At 44.1% G+C, this 19,180-nt stretch overlaps 1 protein-coding gene across 3 annotated transcripts in view; it reads left to right on the top strand.

The window, feature by feature from the left end:
• The window catches only part of MYO1C (myosin IC), a 110,162-nt gene that overhangs the window by 64,849 nt on the left and 26,133 nt on the right, over positions 1 to 19,180 (top strand). For all 3 annotated transcript variants that reach the window (XM_034752926.1, XM_034752925.1, XM_034752927.1), the window contains 11 exons: positions 343 to 414; positions 708 to 827; positions 1,109 to 1,191; positions 1,960 to 2,065; positions 3,694 to 3,774; positions 8,576 to 8,667; positions 11,294 to 11,388; positions 11,640 to 11,686; positions 12,008 to 12,088; positions 12,303 to 12,408; positions 16,749 to 16,866. In XM_034752926.1, coding sequence (XP_034608817.1) covers positions 343 to 414; positions 708 to 827; positions 1,109 to 1,191; positions 1,960 to 2,065; positions 3,694 to 3,774; positions 8,576 to 8,667; positions 11,294 to 11,388; positions 11,640 to 11,686; positions 12,008 to 12,088; positions 12,303 to 12,408; positions 16,749 to 16,866 — 1,001 coding nt within the window. The remainder of the gene's footprint in view (positions 1 to 342; positions 415 to 707; positions 828 to 1,108; positions 1,192 to 1,959; positions 2,066 to 3,693; positions 3,775 to 8,575; positions 8,668 to 11,293; positions 11,389 to 11,639; positions 11,687 to 12,007; positions 12,089 to 12,302; positions 12,409 to 16,748; positions 16,867 to 19,180) is intronic.

Genomic DNA, 19,180 nt, shown 5'->3' with positions numbered 1-19,180 from the left:
AAGGCAAAAGTCTCTGACTGTGGACGTGGGTGCGCACACACCTAGAATGGAATGGACATGAGCAACACATCTCAAAGAACAGTTACGAAGCGTGGGTAACAGATTTTGTTCTGTGCACTCTGCTGGTAAACCAGTAATGTCCAGTCACCCTATCTTACTGTTGAGTGCATGTGCCTACTAGAATGAGGAGTGAATCACTGTGAATCTCAGCAGTGGACAGGATGTTTTAATCAGTGCAGAGCAGGACTTGATTAGCTATGGGGCCTAAAGTTTCTAATGTCTCTAAAACAGATGTGAAATTAATACTTTCTCTAATTGAGTTTTCCTTTTGGTGGTTTGCAGCTCCTGGGGGTTGAGGGCTCTGTGCTCCGGGAAGCACTGATCCACAAGACGATCATAGCAAAAGGGGAAGAGGTGAGAACATGAGCTGGCAAACTGGGAGACATCCAGAACTGAAGCCAACTAATATGGTCTGCTTTGTTATCAGGTTAAACAGTTCACCTTCTGGTTACAGATTTCTCACAGGTCTGAGAGGAAACTGTCTTTGTATTTCTTGGTCTCATATAACCTACTTGTGACTAACTAGTAATCAGTACCTCTGGGAGATTGTGATGTGTGCACAACTAGTTATTAGTATTGTGTTCCGAAGATTGCATCGCTCAGTGGACTGATTTTTTTTAATTTGTCTCTTCTCCTTCCGCATACAGTTGGTCAGTCCTCTGAATCTGGAGCAAGCAGCCTATGCACGGGATGCTCTAGCCAAGGCAGTATATGGGCGCACCTTCTCCTGGCTAGTGAATAAGATTAACAAGTCTCTTGCCTACAAGGTAAATTTATCTCTCACTTGCACTCCCGTGATCATATTGTACCCCTGTGCTACTAAGTGGGTGGGAAGAGTGAGTTCAAACCATTGAACTAGGAAGCAGGGAAGAGGTTCAGCTCAATACTGAACAATGATTTTCTGACTGCATTCCTCTCTCACTGAGAGGAGTGAGGACCAGACAGTAGAATTATATGGGAAGATAGCAGTGGAGGTTCACGACTGCTTTTGAACCTAATGATAAAAGCTACACCAAATGTGACAGAGTATTCTGTGTCTTTGTTACAGGAGGCAGAATGCCCAGGCTGGAGGAGTGCGACAGTTCTAGGGCTGCTTGACATTTATGGATTTGAAGTTTTCCAGCACAATAGGTTTGTTTCACCTCAATGTCTTTGAGCTTTGAATAACCTTGTTTCCTGTGATTTAATCCTGTTATTTTGTTTCCTTCCCTCAACATTAGAACAATAGGCTTCCCCATGCCTGGCACTTTTTTAATAGGAGAGGTTTCTGTAACATGAGATTAGGTCTCAACTTCAGGAAATCAACAAACTACCTGATAGTAGTAGGCAAACACCTTCTGAGCGAGAGGCCTAGTCTTAACATCTCTAGATAGGGACATCTGTGCCTAGTTGGGACCCTGCTAGACTCTGCATTCAGTACTATTTATCAAGTTTCAAGGATGCGAAACTGATTTTTGCCCATCTTGGAGCCTATCTACACGACGGCTGTAATCGGACCTACATGCAGTTGTGTGGCATGGGTATGGGTATGGGCGTCCTCCTTCTAATACATTTTTGTTGTAGTGTGAATGAGAGATCACAATATGGAATTACATTGGAGCCTGTAACCTAACTATGGCAGATATCCATTGTTGGATTTTTAGTGTAAATAGGCCCTTATTTATATCTGCTGTACGCATGTTCCTCCTTGCTTACCTCTGATGGCTCTTTCTCTCTTTTGGGGCAAATCTGACTATTCATTGGTTCATCTCTGTAGAGCTCATATGAGTCTCTAGATCTCTTGCCTGTATCTCTCTTGATTTGTACCCAGATAATGCATGGTGCCTGACCAAAATGGTGCAGACTTTGTTTTATTGAAATACAGTGTGGGAGTGACTAATTCTTTCTGATTGTTTACAGCTTTGAGCAGTTTTGTATTAATTATTGTAATGAAAAACTGCAGCAGCTCTTCATAGAACTCACACTAAAATCAGAACAAGAGGAGTATGAGTCAGAAGGCATAGCGGTAAGAGCTAAGACCTCATTTTGTATTGTTTCCTCTGTAGCATCTCCTATTGGGAGAGGCCAGCTAATTAAAGGGAGCTGATAATAACTTACAGTATGTAAACCAAGAATTTGGAAGTAAATATTTATTTTTACCTTATTTGTCTGTGTGTGATCCACCAGAACTGGTTCATACAAAAGGGGCTTCAAACTGGGCTCTGTTTTTGCACATGCAATCACCTGCTCACAGGTGATAGCATTTATTCAAACAAAACCCATTCAGATTAGAACTAGACCTGTTCCAGCATTAGAGATTATCTTGTTCTGTAGTCCTTTGTCTATACAATGCATAAAAATTTTAATACTGTTCTCAGCTGAGGAAAGTTGTCTTCTAGCTTGCTGGGTTAGAAGCTGTGTGTTTGGCACTGAAAGTCCTGCAGTTTTGCTCACAGCTATGATATTTGTAACTTTGAGGCTATCAAACATCAGAATTAGTCCATAAATTCTTGTCCTGTCAAGAATGTCACATGACATTGTGGCCCTTTGGCATTTTGCTGCCAGAAAATGTAGATCCTACCAATTTATTTTTGGAAAATTATTCAGTTTTCTTCTTGCTGGAGCCTTGCTTCAGAAAAACCCAAACTCCTGCCCTTCATACTTCCAAGCAAGACTGGTAGAAAGGGCAGAATGGTGATTGAGTTGTGTTTGATCCTTTATGTGCTACTGTTGGGATCCATGCAGTCATATAATTAAGAAATAGCAGAAGTGTCTGTGGTGGCTTCTCTGCTTACTTACTGTCTGGAGATTCTGTGCGGGTACCTGGTGCTGGCTAAAAGGCACTCAGATGCTTCACTGATGGGTGCTATAGAAGAACCCAGATAGATAGGAGAATAAGGATTCTGTAAGACAGCCCTTTAGAAATTTCTGTGCTCCTCCCTCACCTTTTTGTTGCTACCACCAACTAAATATATTTTGTGAATGGCCTGGTTCCCAGTTTCTGAAGAGGTTCTTTCTCTTGAATCCTGCATTCAGAATTTGGAGACCTTTTTCAGAATAGCAACCACAGAGATCTTTGAGTTAGGGAGACTACCTTTCACAAATCTGAATGAAAGATGAGAAACTGTGATGACGTGACTCAGTGATGACCTGGAACAAAGAGAAATATTTCATTTTAGGGGTTTTGGTTTCAGGAATAGTCAGTCTTTTTGTGTGGTGTATGCACAGCAGGAGCAAGAACCCCAGCTCTGTATTAGTTTAGTTCCATAATATAAGCTTTTATATGTCTAGTTGCAACTGCATAGTGTATTTGAGTTAGACTTCTTCTAGAGAGGGACTCTGTCCACTCCAGCCATATTTCAGAATAGAGAGCTTGGTTGCATAGGTTTCCCCTTTCCTTTTGACTGTGCTAGGACAAAGATGTTCACCCTCTCTCTGGCAAAACAAACAAACAAAAAACCCAGATATCAGAAAAATAAATGTATATTTATGAAAGAAATATATCTTTCATACTTGACATGTGGGCCTCAGGAAGACTGTTTTAAATATTTTCTATCCTCTGATATACACTGATCACTCAGACTATTTCCTTCCAGTGCAGAATCAAGATCTTTAATCAGTCTTTAATTGTGTGTGTCTTTTTGTGAATGGCAGTGGGAACCTGTCCAGTATTTCAATAACAAAATCATTTGTGATCTGGTGGAAGAGAAATTCAAAGGCATAATTTCTATTTTGGTGAGTTGACAAACCTGTATTTATTTATATACATTTTTAATTGAAGCTATTTAGGAACATAATGGGAAATGACTAGTCGTAGGTGAAAAGGAAGTGGAGGCTGGTGTACAGGTTGTTGGTGGGAGTGGGAAGTGTGAGGATTGCGGAGGGAGGTAGAGAAGGATATAGAGCCCAGTGTTAAGTATGAACTATCTGTGGTAGACCCAGAGGCTAACCGTCTTCCATGCATGTTTTTGCATTTGCTGGCATTTCTAGCCATCTTTCTAATAAGATAGAAGCTTCTTTTTAAGCAAAACTGTTTTAACTTACATTTTGATTTAGGTAATACTGAGACCTGTATATCTATAATGCCATACAATGCATATGCACACATTTCTCATTAACCACATCTGAGAGTATAGAAGAAGCAAGAACCTGCCAAGAAAAAAGATCAATAGAAAACAAATGTCTGAATGCACCAAAGCTCCGCTCCCCCATCCCCCCTACACCTTTAAACTGGTTGTCTAAGAGTGTCCTGCAGAGAGTCTGTTTGTTGGGGGGAAGGGGGATTCTGAGCAGAGCGCCTATAGTCAAGAGAACTCTCTTTTGGATGTTTTTCTACATTTTCAAATATATTGATTTCTATTGCAACACAGAATACAAAGTGTACAGTGCTCACTTTATATTTTTTATTACAAATATTTGCACTGTAAAAATGATAAAAGAAATGGTATTTTTCAATTCACCTCATACAAGTACAGTAGTGTAATCTCTTTATCATGAAAGTGTAACTTACAAATGTAGATTTTTTTTTTATATACTGTTTTGTTTTTGAGTACAATGTAAAACTTTAGAGCCTACAAGTCCCCTCAGTCCTACTTCTTGTTCAGCCAGTCGCTAAGACAAACAAGTTTGTTTACATTTACAGGAGATACTGCTGCCTGCTTCTTATTTACAATGTCACCTGAAAGCAAGAACAGGCATTTGCATGGCACTTTTGTAGTCAGTGTTGCAGGTTATTTACATGCCAGATATGCTAAACATTCGTATGTCCCTTCATGCTTCGGCCACCATTCCAGAGGACGTGTTTTCATGCTGATGATACTCGTTAAAAAAATTATGCATTAATTAAATTTGGGACTGAACTCCTTGGGGGAGAATTGTAGTGATGTGAGATTTCTAAAAATAACTACAACACTCGACCCAAGGTGTAAGAATCTGAAGAGCCGTCCAAAATCTGAGAGGGACGAGGTGTGGAGCATGCTTTCAGAAGTCTTAAAAGAGCAATACTCTGATGCAGAAACTACAGAACCCAAACCACCAAAAAAGAAAATCGACCTTCTGCTGGTGGCATTTGGTCAGTAGTATCCACTCGGGCAGTATCTGCACCCTAGATGTCCTGGACTGTCCCCCCAGTCCAAAGCCATAAAGGGAAGAGCAGGCCCAACTATTCCTCAGTTCCTTTTAACCACTTGTGGCAATGAGACAGAACCTCTGCAGTGTCCACTTCCCTATGCACTGTGCTGGTGTTAGTTAGCAACTTTAGTTAGTTCATATTGCTTGTTGGCTAATATTTTATATATAATTTTTCTTAGATAAGTTTCAGTGTAGGTAGACATATACCATTCCCCTCCCATCTTCCTCCCCCCCAAAAAAGGTCCTAGCAACATGGCAGAAGCTAAATCATCATTAAGTTTCAGTGCCGCATAACAACTGGTATTCCCAGTGCCTGCTCTGCTAGGAGAGGGACATATCCCCAAGCAATATTCCATATGTTGGTCTTTCTCTAAGCACAATCAGAATGCTAAAGAAGCCCACCTGAAGTTGTTCCTCCTCAAGAGTTCAAAACGCCTTCTCAGACACAGACATAGCTAAAAAACAGTCTATGGTCCTCTGATCAGTTCTTCTCCATCAGTAGCCTGGTGAGCTGAGATTCCATCCTGAGCTCTTGGGTCACACCTATTGAGAGACCCCAGTCATCCATCTTCATTCTGGCATCAGTCTTCTGACGGGCAGGAACAATGGGAGAAGGGATGAGCCAAGGTCTCCTTCTCAGATGCCTGGCAAGTCAAGACACAAGCATCATCAGACTTCTGACTCATCTCAGGCTCAACCTCCTAAGGGCCAAAAGTCTGAAAAGGTCCCTTGAAGTGCCCCAGTACAGATTACTAAGAGAGCCCCAGTTGCACCCACCATATCTGCAGACTGTTTTTTCTCTCAGTACCCAGAGCTTTGGGAACTGGTCACCTCAGAACCGTGTTCTTCAGTACCCAGCAATACTTGCTGTCTTGGTACCCAAAGCATACAGAGTACCAGTGACTTTGGGCCTGACACTACAGCTGTGTCTCCTAGAGAGGCTGAGGATGGTGATATCTAAGCCACCAACTACTGCACTGTTGGTACAGCAAGTCAGGGAGGTATCTCCAGTATCAACTTCTCCTTTTATATGCAGGGCACTCTGGATAGAATGGTTCCTTGCTTGAAGGAAGTGTACTCTTTCTCCTCATCCCCATCTAGACACATCTCCCACCCACTCTCCTTCCCCCTGGGGTACCATACTGGGAACCAGGAAGGCACTCAAGGGAGGATTCTACAAAGGAAAGTAGGAGAAGACCTGGACTCATAGGAAACATTTATCTTGGTATCCTCCTGCATGTCTCCTACCTCAGTACTTCTGTCCCTATCAACACTGTCCTTACTGGACACACTGGGGTGTACAGCCGTATTCGTGTAAGCCTGCATTATCTGCTCCTTGCAGGGTTAGACCCCCCTCTTCAAAGACACAATATGGACCATCTCAGCCAGGCAAACTAGTGAACCCTCAGATCCTGGAAAGAAAGGAGGAGGAGGAAAATGATGAGGAACAACAACCACAAGGGGAAGAACAACTTGTTCCTGCTGTGATTTCATCCTCCCCCGATGAGGCAGTAAGCCCCTCTATGTCTTCCTCAGTGGATGGTCTTAAATTATTCCAAGAGCTCATTAAACACATGGCAGATATAGTGGATATACCACTAGAAGTAATACAGCAGAAGTCCCATGAGCTCCTGGATTTCTGCACCCTTCCTTGCCCAACAGGCTCCCCGTGACAATTAATGAAAGACCATTGGAGCCCTCAGATGACCTATGGCATACACCAGCCTTAATACTGGTCACATCCAAGTGAGCAGAAAGAAGGTACCATATCCTTTCCAAGGGATTTGAATACTTTTATTCCCTCCCAGTACCACATTTGCCTGTAGTAGCTGCTGTCAAGGAAAGGTCAAAAATGACAAATACCTCCTAGAGCCGGACGCAAAGAAACTAGACCTTATCTCGTGCAAGGTTTACTCATTAGTCAAGCACCAGATGTGTGTGGGGCTAACTATCATGCTCTCCTTTCCATTGGAGCTGGGATAAGCTGTCTTGGTTTCTGGACAAGCTACCACAGGACCATTGAGAGGAGCTGAGAGCCATCATGACTGAGGGGCATTTGATAGCCCACACTTCCCTATAGGCTTCACTGGATGTGTCTGACACCACAGTGGGTACTATGGTTATATTGGTAACAATGAGGTGGTCTCCCTGGCTCCAGTCCTAGGGAATACCCAGGGAGGAACAAATAACAATTGGGGACCTTTCCTTTGAGGGTGGTGAACTTCTCAATTCTAAAATGGACAAGACCCTTCATTTTTTTAGAAGACCCTAGGGCAAATGTGTGTTCACTGGGTCTGTATTTTCCATCCCCAAAAAGGAAACAAACAAGACAACAAGCTTGCTTCAGGTAGCATCCTTGTACCCAGTATTTTCAATCCTAGAGAACTTCTGAGCTGCCTTAGTGTGCTCTACTAGTTCAGTGGCATCATCTTGTACTGCAAACTTGTGAGGCAACTATCAGGGCTTTGCTGCAGATATATTCTCTAAACACTATAAATAATGTATTCATGCCAGGTAAGCAGGGCTCAGTAAGAGCATCTTGCAGGCTGTTGTTGGATGCTAAGCCCTCTCCTGTATTGCTGTTCTGAATGCAAAGTAACCAGCCAACTAGTGATAGGTAAGTTAGGTGGCAGTTGAGGATAAGTAGATCTTGCGTTATCTATGTATAAAACCCCCCAAAATGTAAATGTGTATAGAAACTGTATATATTTAATTGTTTTCCTCTTCTCCCTTTGGAGGTCACTTGTATTCTTAGGTTGTCAGCAAATGAAGCAGGAAGCATGTCTTTTTGTGTATTTTTACAACACTCAGCAAAATGGGGCACTTGTTACAGTTATGGGCACTGCTGTAATACTAGCTCTAAATAATAATGTCATATATTCTTGCTTAACTAGCACAGAAAATTGAAGGGCAAACCTGATCAGTTTCTTTCTTTGAAACCTCCTAACCCAGTCTAAATTCCTTTCTTTTTTAGAATCAATTCTGTACATAGATTAGAGTTACAGGGCTTGATCTGATTTCATTTTATGGTCATATTTTAATTGTGCTGCTCTTGAAAACTCAACTGAACTGTGGGAGCAGGCAAGTTCTTTGTATACAGGGAGACGACCTCTCACCAAAAGTCAAAATGTACTTGTCTTCATCTGCTGTCTGGAAAGAATCTAAAAGTCTAACTAGTCTCCAAGAAGAAAAAAATTCTCCTTTTCAACACAGCAGTTCTTTATTATGGGAGTGAATTAGGCAGCCTCTCTAATACAAGACAAAAACCTGCCAGAGAAACCAAATTGAGGGCACCATTTTAGTGAGATGAGGGTGGATCTGGCTTGCATGCTGACATGTGTAGAAGGAAATGTTGAACATGTGCATTGTGTTGTATTGCTGTGTTTGTTGATTCCCCGCTTTACAGGATGAGGAGTGTCTGAGACCTGGGGATGCCACAGACATGACATTTTTGGAGAAGCTGGAGGAAACGGTGAAGAATCATCCTCATTTTCTCACGTGAGTGTTCAAGTAGCTGTTGCTAGTTTTGTCTTTATGAGGAGGGACAAAATACAGAATAAAGCTAATGAGTTTTAAATACACCCAGTCTCTGCTGTACCTATTACTGTATTTGTATTACAGTAGCACCCAGAGGTCCCAGTCATAGTGGGGCCCCATTATGCTGGGAAGTGCATAAAAGCAAAAGATACTTGCTGTCCCAAAGAGCTTAGATTCTAAGGCTAGGTCTACACTACAGCTGGGATTGACTCTCTCTGAGATTGATCCACTGGCGGTCGATTTAGCGGGTCTAGTGAAGACCCACCAAATCAACAGCAGATCGCTCTCCAATCGACCCCTGTACTCTACCCCCGACAAGAAGAGTAAGGTAAGTCAACAGGAGAGTTTCTGCCGTTGACCCCCTGCGGTGTAGACCCGTGGTAACTTGACCTAAGGTATGTCGACTCCAGGTATGTGATTCGTGTAGCTGGAGTTGCGTAGTGTAGGTCAATTTACCACGGTAGTGTAGACATAACCTCAGTTAAGACAACAGAATAAGTGGGTATAACTAACAAATATGAGGCTAAAAAGAGAAAAGAATAGTAGTGATGTTAAGGTGGACCACCAAATCAAGAAGAGGAAGTGAATGAGACATTCTTCAAATAACGAGGAGTCCGGTGACACCTTAAAGACTAACAGATTTTTTTGGGCATAAGCTTTCGTGAGTAAAAAGTCAACTTCTTCAGATGCATGGAGCGAAAATGACAAATGCAGGCATAAATTTACTGGCACATTCTCTTCTCTTCTTGTACCAGTACCAGTGGGATCTCACTAGATACATCCTCTGAGTTTGACAAAGAGCTATTGATAACTACTCTTTGAAAACAGTCTTTCAACCAGTTGTGCAACCACCTTATAGTAATTTCATCTAAACCTATTTCCCTAGTTTGCTTATGAGAATGTCATGTGCAGCTGTCAGAAGCCTTGCTAAAATCAAAATATGTCACAACTACAACTTCTCCTCTATGCACTAGGCCAGAAATCCTGTCAAAGAAGAAAATTAGATTGATTAACATGATTTCTCCTTGAGAAATCCACGTTGGCTATTACTTATCACCCTATTATCCTCTAAGTGCTTATAAATTGATTGTTTAATAATGTGTTCCAGTATCTTTTCAGGTATTGAAGTTAGGCTGACTGAGCTATAATTCCCTGTTCCTCTTTGTTCTCCGTTTTGAAGATAGGCACTTCTGAACTTCTCTGGGACCTCACCCATCCTTCATGAGTCCTCAATGATAATCATTAACTGTTCTGAGACTGATTCAGGTAGTTCCTTAAGTACCCTACATACTTCATCAGGCCCTGCCAACTTGAATAGATCTAACTTATCTAAATAGTCTTCAACTTGTTCTTTCCCTTTATAACACAACAATAAAAACAAGCAGCATAAATACAGTAAACAAATACAAGAAATAAAATTACTTATAACACAGAAATGTAGAAAGAACTAAGACAATCATCAGTACACATTTCGTACAGTAGAGAGGCCTACAAAAACAGAGTAGGTACAAGAGAAATCAGACACTAAAGGTAATTGTTAGGTTCCTCAGATTACAAGAAATCTGAAGAACTTTAAAGAAGTTTTTAACTTAATCCTCTATTTCAAAAATAGCCAATGCAATCACTAAATAAAGTCTTAACACAGGAGTCAGGAGAGCATAAATATCCAGACAAACTGCTGAATGTTAAATAGTTTGCAAACCAGAGAAACAATTCAGGAAGATCAGCCAGAAAACTCTTGCAAGAGTCAAAATTAGGAATAAGTAGAGCATGGACTGGAAATGTATGATTTTTAGTGAGATTTAAACAATGCTGCTGCTATTGTAATCTTTCTTAGTTTTTTTTATATATAGCACCATTCACCATGGCTTTCTGCTTTCTAGTTGACATTCTGGGATTATTGCCCCTTCTTTGACTCTAATAAAGTATCTCTACGGCCTCCACACAAATTTTGTGGGTTTTCAGTCCCTAATTTTGCCCTTCAGGTTGCTTTATCTCCATTTCATAGAATCATAGGAGTGGAAGGGACCTTGAGAGGTCATCTAGTCCAGTCCCCCGCATTCATGACAAGTGTTTGTCTAACCCATGCTTAAAATTTTTAGAATGGTAATTTTAAAAACTGCAACATCAATAAGCCAGGTCTTTTCATCATCCCTGAACCTTTTCATATTCTCAATTCAAGATCTGAATGGCATCATCCTTGTGACAACCTCCCAGAGTGGGTTCCCTGATAACTTAATCTCTGTTGCCAGAAACCTTCAGGTCTCTGGCCTGCTGTCTCCAGTGCGATTTCACATGCACACAGAGTTGACCCGCTTTCTTCTAAAAAGTTAATCACTTATCCCTTTGGAACAAGTCCAAATATTTTTCTGGGACTGGAGTGATAGTTGCTGGTTTGTGGCTCCCATTTACCTTAGTATTGCTGTTCCTAGAGAGAGAAACAGTGTCAGATTACCTGTTTTCCTCTGGTCCCATCCCTCTGCCAAGAGCTGTGATGGTTCTGTACTTAGCATCAGTAGTACTTGTAAATGAATCCTATTTGAGGCTAGTATCTTCTCCCCATTAAGCCTTTTTGCTTTCTCCCCAGACATAAGCTGGCTGACCAGAAGACTCGGAAGTCTCTAGGGCGAGAAGAGTTCCGTCTCTTGCACTATGCTGGAGAGGTCACCTACAGTGTCACAGGTAAATGTTACACAACAACTACACCATTGCCTGACACCAGGGTCACTTCCCATCCCCGTTTTCCCCCACTTCAAACAGTTACACTTCCTTTTTCTCCTCCTATCTCCTGCCGTTCAGATTAATACCATCACACAATATTTAAATATATAATTTGATTAATCAGATTACTTTTCCAGCTCAAGGTCCTGCCTTATTGAGGAGGACTTCCCATGAAACAGCCACAGCAGACTGAGTTGTTTGTTTTTCTCTAGGTTTTCTGGATAAAAATAATGACCTTCTATTTCGGAACCTGAAGGAGGTGAGTGTCGATCGAGAACTGCCTGTTTTGTGGAGCATTGTAAAGGATCAAGCTGAGAATGGAGAGGGCTGTGAAGGTATCATCTCTGTCTTGGACCTTTCAGTCTTCAGGATGCATTGTCTACATGGCTACACTATGCAAAAACACCTGAGGTCTCAGAGTTTGTTTTATCTTTGGTGTTTATCATAGAAATCAGAGATAGAAAAGACAAACTGGGTCTCATCTGTTCCCCTACCAACTCCCAAAAATACACATTCTAGTACTTTGTGCAGTCTGCCTTTAAAATTTTTCATGCATTTGTCCTCTGCTGTTTCTTTCTAGGCCATGTGCAACTCGGAGAATCCCATCATAAATCACTGTTTTGAGAGGACTGAGTTGACAGATAAAAAGAGACCTGAAACGGTAAGAACACAAGAGTTGGACTGAAGCATAGTCCTTTCCAATACTGAAGATAGTGTCCCCTTCTCTCGAACGTTGTGGTGTAAAGTAGGTCTTCCATGATGTTTAAAGCTTTGATACTGAAAAGCTTGTTCTTAGCCTTATGCGTGTGGTGCAGTGTCACAAAAACTAGTCCTAATCAGTCACTTCAGAGCCGAGTCTGTCTTCTTTCTTCTAGGCAGCAACTCAGTTTAAGAACAGTCTGTCCAAACTAATGGAAATTCTGATGTCCAAGGAGCCATCATACATTCGCTGCATTAAACCTAATGATGCTAAACAAGCTGGTAAGGTTTTAATGACACTCTCTCTTGTCTGCTGCTTCGGGAAATTTCCAGTCTTTAGGAATGTGTAGGAAATTCACATCAAGAGTTATAACTTGGGAGCACAGATCAGGTAAGGATGCTGTCCAAATTCCACTACGATAAAATAATTGATTTGTAGAGCGTCAAGATGAGTGAGGTAATATATTTTACTGGACCAGCTTTTGTTGGTGAAAGAGAGAAGCTTGTGTCTATTCTGTATTCATGATCAATTATTTTCTTGCCCTCATCGTAGCCATGACCCAGTCACTGGAGAAGTGCTATCAGGATGTAGAATGACCATCATCAACGTTCCGAGCTCTCCATTCTGATTCTTTACCTAGTTCCTGTCTCATAAAAATCCTAAATAGTTATTAGGTTGCTTTATGGCCTGTGTTATACAGGAGGTCAGACAAGATGATCTAATGGTCCCCCTTCTAGCCTTAAAAATCTGTGAATCTGTTTTTTAAGCTTTACTGTTTGTTGCTGCCTGTTTATTGTCATCATATTAATAGTAATTTGAGTTTGGGTTTTATTGCCATGGCCTTTATTTTGCTTGGTGTTCCATTGCCAAGCAAGAAATTCTCAATAAAATTTCTGTCACCAATAGAAGCCTCTCCATGTGGCCTGGATTTTTGTGGCTGAAATTGGAAAAGAAAAGAGCTATCAATTAGAAATAGTGGCCAAGGAGAAAACCATTAAAACTTGTCAGAGTTGAAAAATTGAAACATAATTAAATTCTTAATTTTAACAAGCTTTCTTATTCTCCCTCTTTCCCCTCTCCCATTGTCATAGCAACTTTTAAAGGGAAACTCTTGCTTAAACGTCTCTTAAATGGCATCAAGGATCCTTATTGAGGAAAGAATCCATCTCAGGTGGTATCTCTGATATTTTGTCATTGATGCTGTTTCTTTTTAAGACAAAACATGTCAAAAAGACAAAGGGGAAGAGAGAAAAGAATAGCAACAGATAGGAAAATGCAACTTCTATTCTTAGTGCTTGCAGTTCAGTTACAGGAAGATCATAGGCACATGGCCCGTGGCCCAATTAGGCACTGTTGGCAGGCAAGAATTGCTGTTAGCTCATTGAACTGGTCACAGCAAAGTTCTGAGATGTGACTCTTTGCAACAATTATTCAGGCTATAGCTAGAGAAATGTTGATGTTATCCAGTTTCCCCTTCTTGTGTGGTCTTGTCAGAATGTCTAAGAAATAGAAGACCCAATGATGTGGTGATAAATCCCCAAACCTCCATGTGTGGTGGTGCTGATGGTGGGGATGCCAGTGCTGGTGATAGAGTGGATAAAAATTGATTATTTTTTATTTAAATCATATAGGTTTATTTGTTAAAACTAATTAAATCTATTTAAAATAAAATTTAAAACTGACAACCTATATCAAAGCATAATTTGATAAATTAAAATAATTTAAATTAAATACAAAAAATAGTATTAAGCAATACATGATTGCTACCAAGTTTTAAAGAGGGTTCAACCACTGAACTACAGGAAGTCACTGGCTAAGCCCCTGGAACCAGAGTTTGTTAAAGTGCTAAAGCAGCTTTGGACAGCAGTAGCCTCTTCTGAAGGTGAAGAGAAAATATATTCTTCATTCAGTTTATTCAGCTAGTTCAGTTCAATGACTAGTTGATTAAAAATTAAGAAACCAATTGGGAATAGAAAAAGCAGGAAAGCGTATTTTCCTCTTCCAATCTATGAATAAAACGAGGTGGAAGAGAATGAGATCATCTAGTTCTAACATCTTGAAGAACGTGGTGACCAAAAACAATCAGTTCATTTCACTCACTACAAATAATACTTCCTTTTGTTTAATAAATCACCTAATTTTAAATGCAAAACTTGTTTTTGCTTAAAAAAAATTTTTTTTTGTATATATCCAAAGGTAATTTTATTTTATTAAAAAAAAATTAAAATGCTGGTTTTTGTGCATTTTTCCATTGAATTTGAATTGCCACCCAAACTGAGCTTGACACAAATCACAGGTAAAACGTTAATCATTTAATAAATAGAAAATGGTAAATGATGTATTTCCTAACATAATTTAAAAAATGTAAAAATTAAGAATGTAAATAAATGAAAGTTAAGCTATGTAACTGATTAAATAATGTGTGTAGATATATTGTATCCCCGTGACTAGCAAAAAAAAGCACCAAAATTAATGTTAGTTGAAAATAACATTTTTTAATGGTTACCATTAAAATGCAAAATTTGTTTTTGCTTAGAAAAAATAGAAAATAAAAAAATGGGGGGAGGGATAGCTTAGTGGTTTGAGCATTGGCCTGCTAAACCCAGGGTTGTGAGTTCAATCCTTGAGCGGGCCACTTAGGGATCTGGGGCAAAAATCAGTACTTGGTCCTGCTAGTGAAGGCAGGGAGCTGGACTCGATGACCTTTTGGGGTCCCTTCCAGTTCTATGAGATAGGTATATCTCCATTTTATTTATTTATATTTTATATTATTATAACTGAGACTCAATAACTAAAAAGTACAAATACAAAACATTATTAAAATCAAAGATTTAAATCATGGTTACCTGCTTGCTGGTTTAAATGATTAAAATTGGTGATTTAAATCAGTCCCCCCTGGCTGGATAATGTGGTGGTGGTGGCAATTATGATGTTACTCCAGTCTTTGTCAGACTAAAAGGATTGCTGTCATGCTGAGCTGTGTAAGTTGCCCAGTGCTCCTGAGAAAAGTCCAAAGAAATCAAAGCCTTGTCCATTGTCACATTTCCACATGGTTCATATGTGAATATGTTTGTCCCCATAGAAAGGTTTGGGTGTGTTGCTTTAACAAATCTCACCAGAAGCCTTGAAACCACCTATTTAGCAGCTCTTTTAGCTCCAACAAACTCTGTTTATATTTTTGAATCTGATTTGTGCTTTCTTTCAACAATTTTACTGAACAACCCATAGTAAGGCTCAACATAACCAACTTTCTACTCGCACAAAACCAAACACCCTTGCCCTGACCCCTGCCAGTCCCCTCCAATGAGGCTCCTCCCCTCCAATGAGGCCCCGCCCCCACTCACTCCACCCCCCCCCGTCGCTCACTCTCCCCACCCTCACTCACTCAGTACTCGCTCATTTTCACTGGGCTGACTCAGGGGGTCAGGGTGTGGGAGGGTGCTGAGGGGTGGGGCCGAAGGGTTCAGAGTATGGGAGGGGGCTCTGGGCTGAGGCAGGGGGTTGGGGTGTAGGAGGGGGTATGGGCTCTGGGGTGTAGGTTCCAGGGTGGGGCCAGAAATGAGGGGTTCAGGGTGCAGGAGGGGGCTCCGGGCTGGGGCAGGGCATTGTGCTGTGGGGAGGGGAGGGGGGAGGGCTTCAGCTGGGAGTGTGGGGCTGGCGATGAGGGATTTGGGGTGCAGGAAGGGGTTCCAGGCTGGAGCTGAGGGGTTCCAAGTGCAGGAGGGGGATCAGGGCACTGGGGCAAGGGGATGGGGTGGGGGGGATGAGGGCTCTGGGGTGGGGGTGCGGGCTCTGGGGTGGGGCTGGGAATGAGGGGTTTGGGGTGTAGAAGAGTGCTCCGGGCTGGGACCAAAGGGTTCGGAGGGGGGTCAGGGCTGGGGCAGAGGGTTGAGGTATGGGAGGGATTGCAGGCTTTGGGAGGCACTTACCTCAGGCAGCTCCCAGAAGCAGCAGCATGTCTCCTCTCCGGCTACTACATGGAGGTGTGGCCAGGTGGCTCTGCGTGCTGCCCCATCAGCAGGTGCCGCTCCTGCAGCTCCCATTGGCCGCAGTTCCCGGCCAATGGGAGCTGCGGAACCGGCGTTTGGGGTGGGGGCAGCGTGTGGAGCCCCCTAGGTGCCCCTACGCCTAGGGGCCGGAGGTGGGACATGTTGCTACTTCTGGGAGCCGCAAGGAGCCTGCCTTAGACCCGCTGCACCACCGACCAGACTTTTAACGGCCTGGTCCCGAGCCACCAGGGCCCATTTTCGACCAGGCATTTCGGTTGAAAACCGGAGACCTGGCAATCCTACATAACCAGCCTTCAAGACTCCTCCTGGTCCCTGGAGTTCTTAAGACTGAAACTACACAACTGGTATTGAGCTTGCCAGCCTTGGATTTGACTGGTATATATGAAGGAGAGCTTCTTAGTACTGTCTGAGTGAGGAAGGCTGACTTTCATGTGGCAAATGGAATGTTCACTTATTTGACACCTTGGCTGAGTTCCTGATCACAAAGTTAGTTATTATCTAGTTGGTTAGTTGGAAGAGTGATTATGAAGAGCTGATACCAGAACAGTTCCTTTTCCAGATTGAAGGACAGCTGTAATGTGATAATTTCCCACCATTTGTGTGATTTCTAGGTCGGTTTGATGAAGTTCTAATCCGACATCAAGTGAAGTACTTAGGACTGATGGAGAATGTCAGAGTGCGCAGAGCTGGTTTTGCTTATCGCCGGAAATATGAAATATTCCTGCAGAGGTAGGATTTACAGTAATTGTCTCAAATCTGTTCTCCCTCACCATCTCTGCACTAATGTGTTCAGAACAGGAAGTTCTTCTTCGAGTGCTTGCTCATATCGATTCCAATCAGGTGTGCGCGCGCTGCGTGCACGATCGTCGGAGAACTTTCTACCGTAGCAACACCTGGCGGGTCGGCTGTGGAGCCCCCTAGAGTGGCGCCTTCATGGCGCTGGATATATACCCCAGCCGACCCGGCGCCCCCTCTGTTCCTTCTTACCGCCCCTGACGGTCGTTGGAACTGTGGAGCGCGGCATAGCTGTTCTCCACTCTCCCTAGCTTATCCTGTTTTTTGTAGATAGGTTTAGTTGTAGTTGTTGTATAGTGTTAGATAGTTGTTCATTTTACTTTTTAATAGTTGTAGATAGTTAGAGGGGATTAAAGGGGGTTGTTCTCCCCTCTTTTTCCCCGGCGCATAGCCGGGCTCATGCCCAAGGCTTCCGGCTTTAAGCAGTGCGCGTCCTGCGCTAAGCCTATGCCCACGAGTGATCCGCACGACTTGTGTCTGAAGTGCCTGGGAGAGTCCCATCAAACAGATAAGTGTAAGATCTGTAAGGCCTTCAGACCGAGAACCAAAAAGGAGCGGGACTTTCGGCTTCGGCAACTCCTCATGGAGGCGGCACTTAGCCCGGACACTCCATCGGCGCGTCAGGCCCCGGCACCAAGCGCCTCGGTGCGCAGCGCCCCTGCGGCACCGATTGCTTCTGCACCGCGGGTAGAGTCGGACAAGCCTCCGCGGCACCGGCCCCCTTCGGCACCGCACCCGCCACAAGTGCCTCGGCGCCGATCCTTGTCCCCGGGACATAAGAAATCCCGCAAGGCGCAGGAGACTGCTGTCCTGAAGACGCCGGCTCCCCCGGTGCCGGGGGTAGAGCCGCGTCCGCCTTTAGACCACCAAAAGCAGGTGCCTGCTACGCCGTCGACTCCGGCTCCGAGGCCGTTGAGTCCGGTGCGGACTGGATCACCACCTCCATCAGTGGTGGAGCCTTGTCTCCCGTCGACCCCAGAGACCTTCGCGACGGCGAGAGATCTTATTGCTCTCACGGATCCGGCACCGCTCCAACCACCAGCACCGTTGGCTCCTCATCCGGTTCAATCCAGGGGCAAGCCTGCCCTGGTGCGCCCGCCATCTCAGGGAGCGGACCCACGGCACCGCTCCAGGTCGCGAAGCAGGTCCCGACGCCGCTCGCAGTCCCGGCGCCGACTATCACCTCGGCACCGGTCGTACTCGCGGCCAAGATCCTTGTCGTGGCACCGTTCTACGTCCCGGCACTGTTACGATCATCGGTACCGATCGAACTCCAGACGTAGTTCCCGGCACCGGTACGAGCGACGCTCGGCTTCGAGGGGCCTCTCCCGGCACCGTGCCTACTCGCGGTCGCCTTCATCCAGGTCCAGATCAGAATCTCGGCACCGATCCCGATCTCGGTACCGCTCACCGGCACCGCACAGGGACCGGTCATCTCCGGAGCGGCACCGTACCATCCGGAGCTAATTTCGGCGCGATCGGCACCGCCCTGGCCCTCGAGATCAGTGTCCCGTTCCTCCGATGGGACCTCGAGATCGGCATACCCCCCTCAGGGGCAGGCCGCTGAGGCGGACATGGGCCACTGGCAGGAGGTAGCGGAGGATCCCGCTCAGGGACCTACACACTGGTCGTTCTGGACCCCGTGGGCGTATCACCAAGCGCAGGGGACTCCACCATCAGCCCCTCGCTCCATACGCTCTGAGCATAGGGCTCCAGAAGCCACCATCTCCCGCCCTCCCCCAGGGGGCATGGAGGCTCCCGTGCCCACACCACCTGACTACCTGGACCCAGGGGCAGGCGACGCTCCGCTCCAGGGCTCATTGGAACAGGGCCCGCCCTTAGATCCCTTGCCACCTGAGGCATCCTCCTCATCTTCCCCAGATGGGGCGGTGGCGGGCACAACGGCCACAGGTCCGCCCCCGATAGATCTTCAGGCACACCAGGACCTATTACGTAGGGTGGCACGTAATATGGACCTACAGGCAGAGGAGATAGTGGAGGTGCGGGACCCCATTGTGAACATCCTCTCTGCGGATGCCCCATCCAGAGTAGCATTGCCCCTGATTCGTACGATCCAGGCTAATGCCACTGCGATATGGCAAACTCCTGCCTCTATTCCACCCACAGCCAGAGGGGTGGAAAGAAAGTACTTCGTCCCCTCAAAGGACTATGAGTACTTATACACTCATCCCCAGCCGTGTTCACTGGTGGTGTCATCGGTGAATGCAAGGGAGCGCCACGGTCAGCA

This window comes from Trachemys scripta, chromosome 18, assembly GCF_013100865.1.
Source record: "Trachemys scripta elegans isolate TJP31775 chromosome 18, CAS_Tse_1.0, whole genome shotgun sequence".
NCBI lineage: Eukaryota > Metazoa > Chordata > Testudines > Emydidae > Trachemys > Trachemys scripta.
Note: the sequence above shows the minus strand (reverse complement) of the source record. Positions and strands in the feature narration are given on the sequence as shown.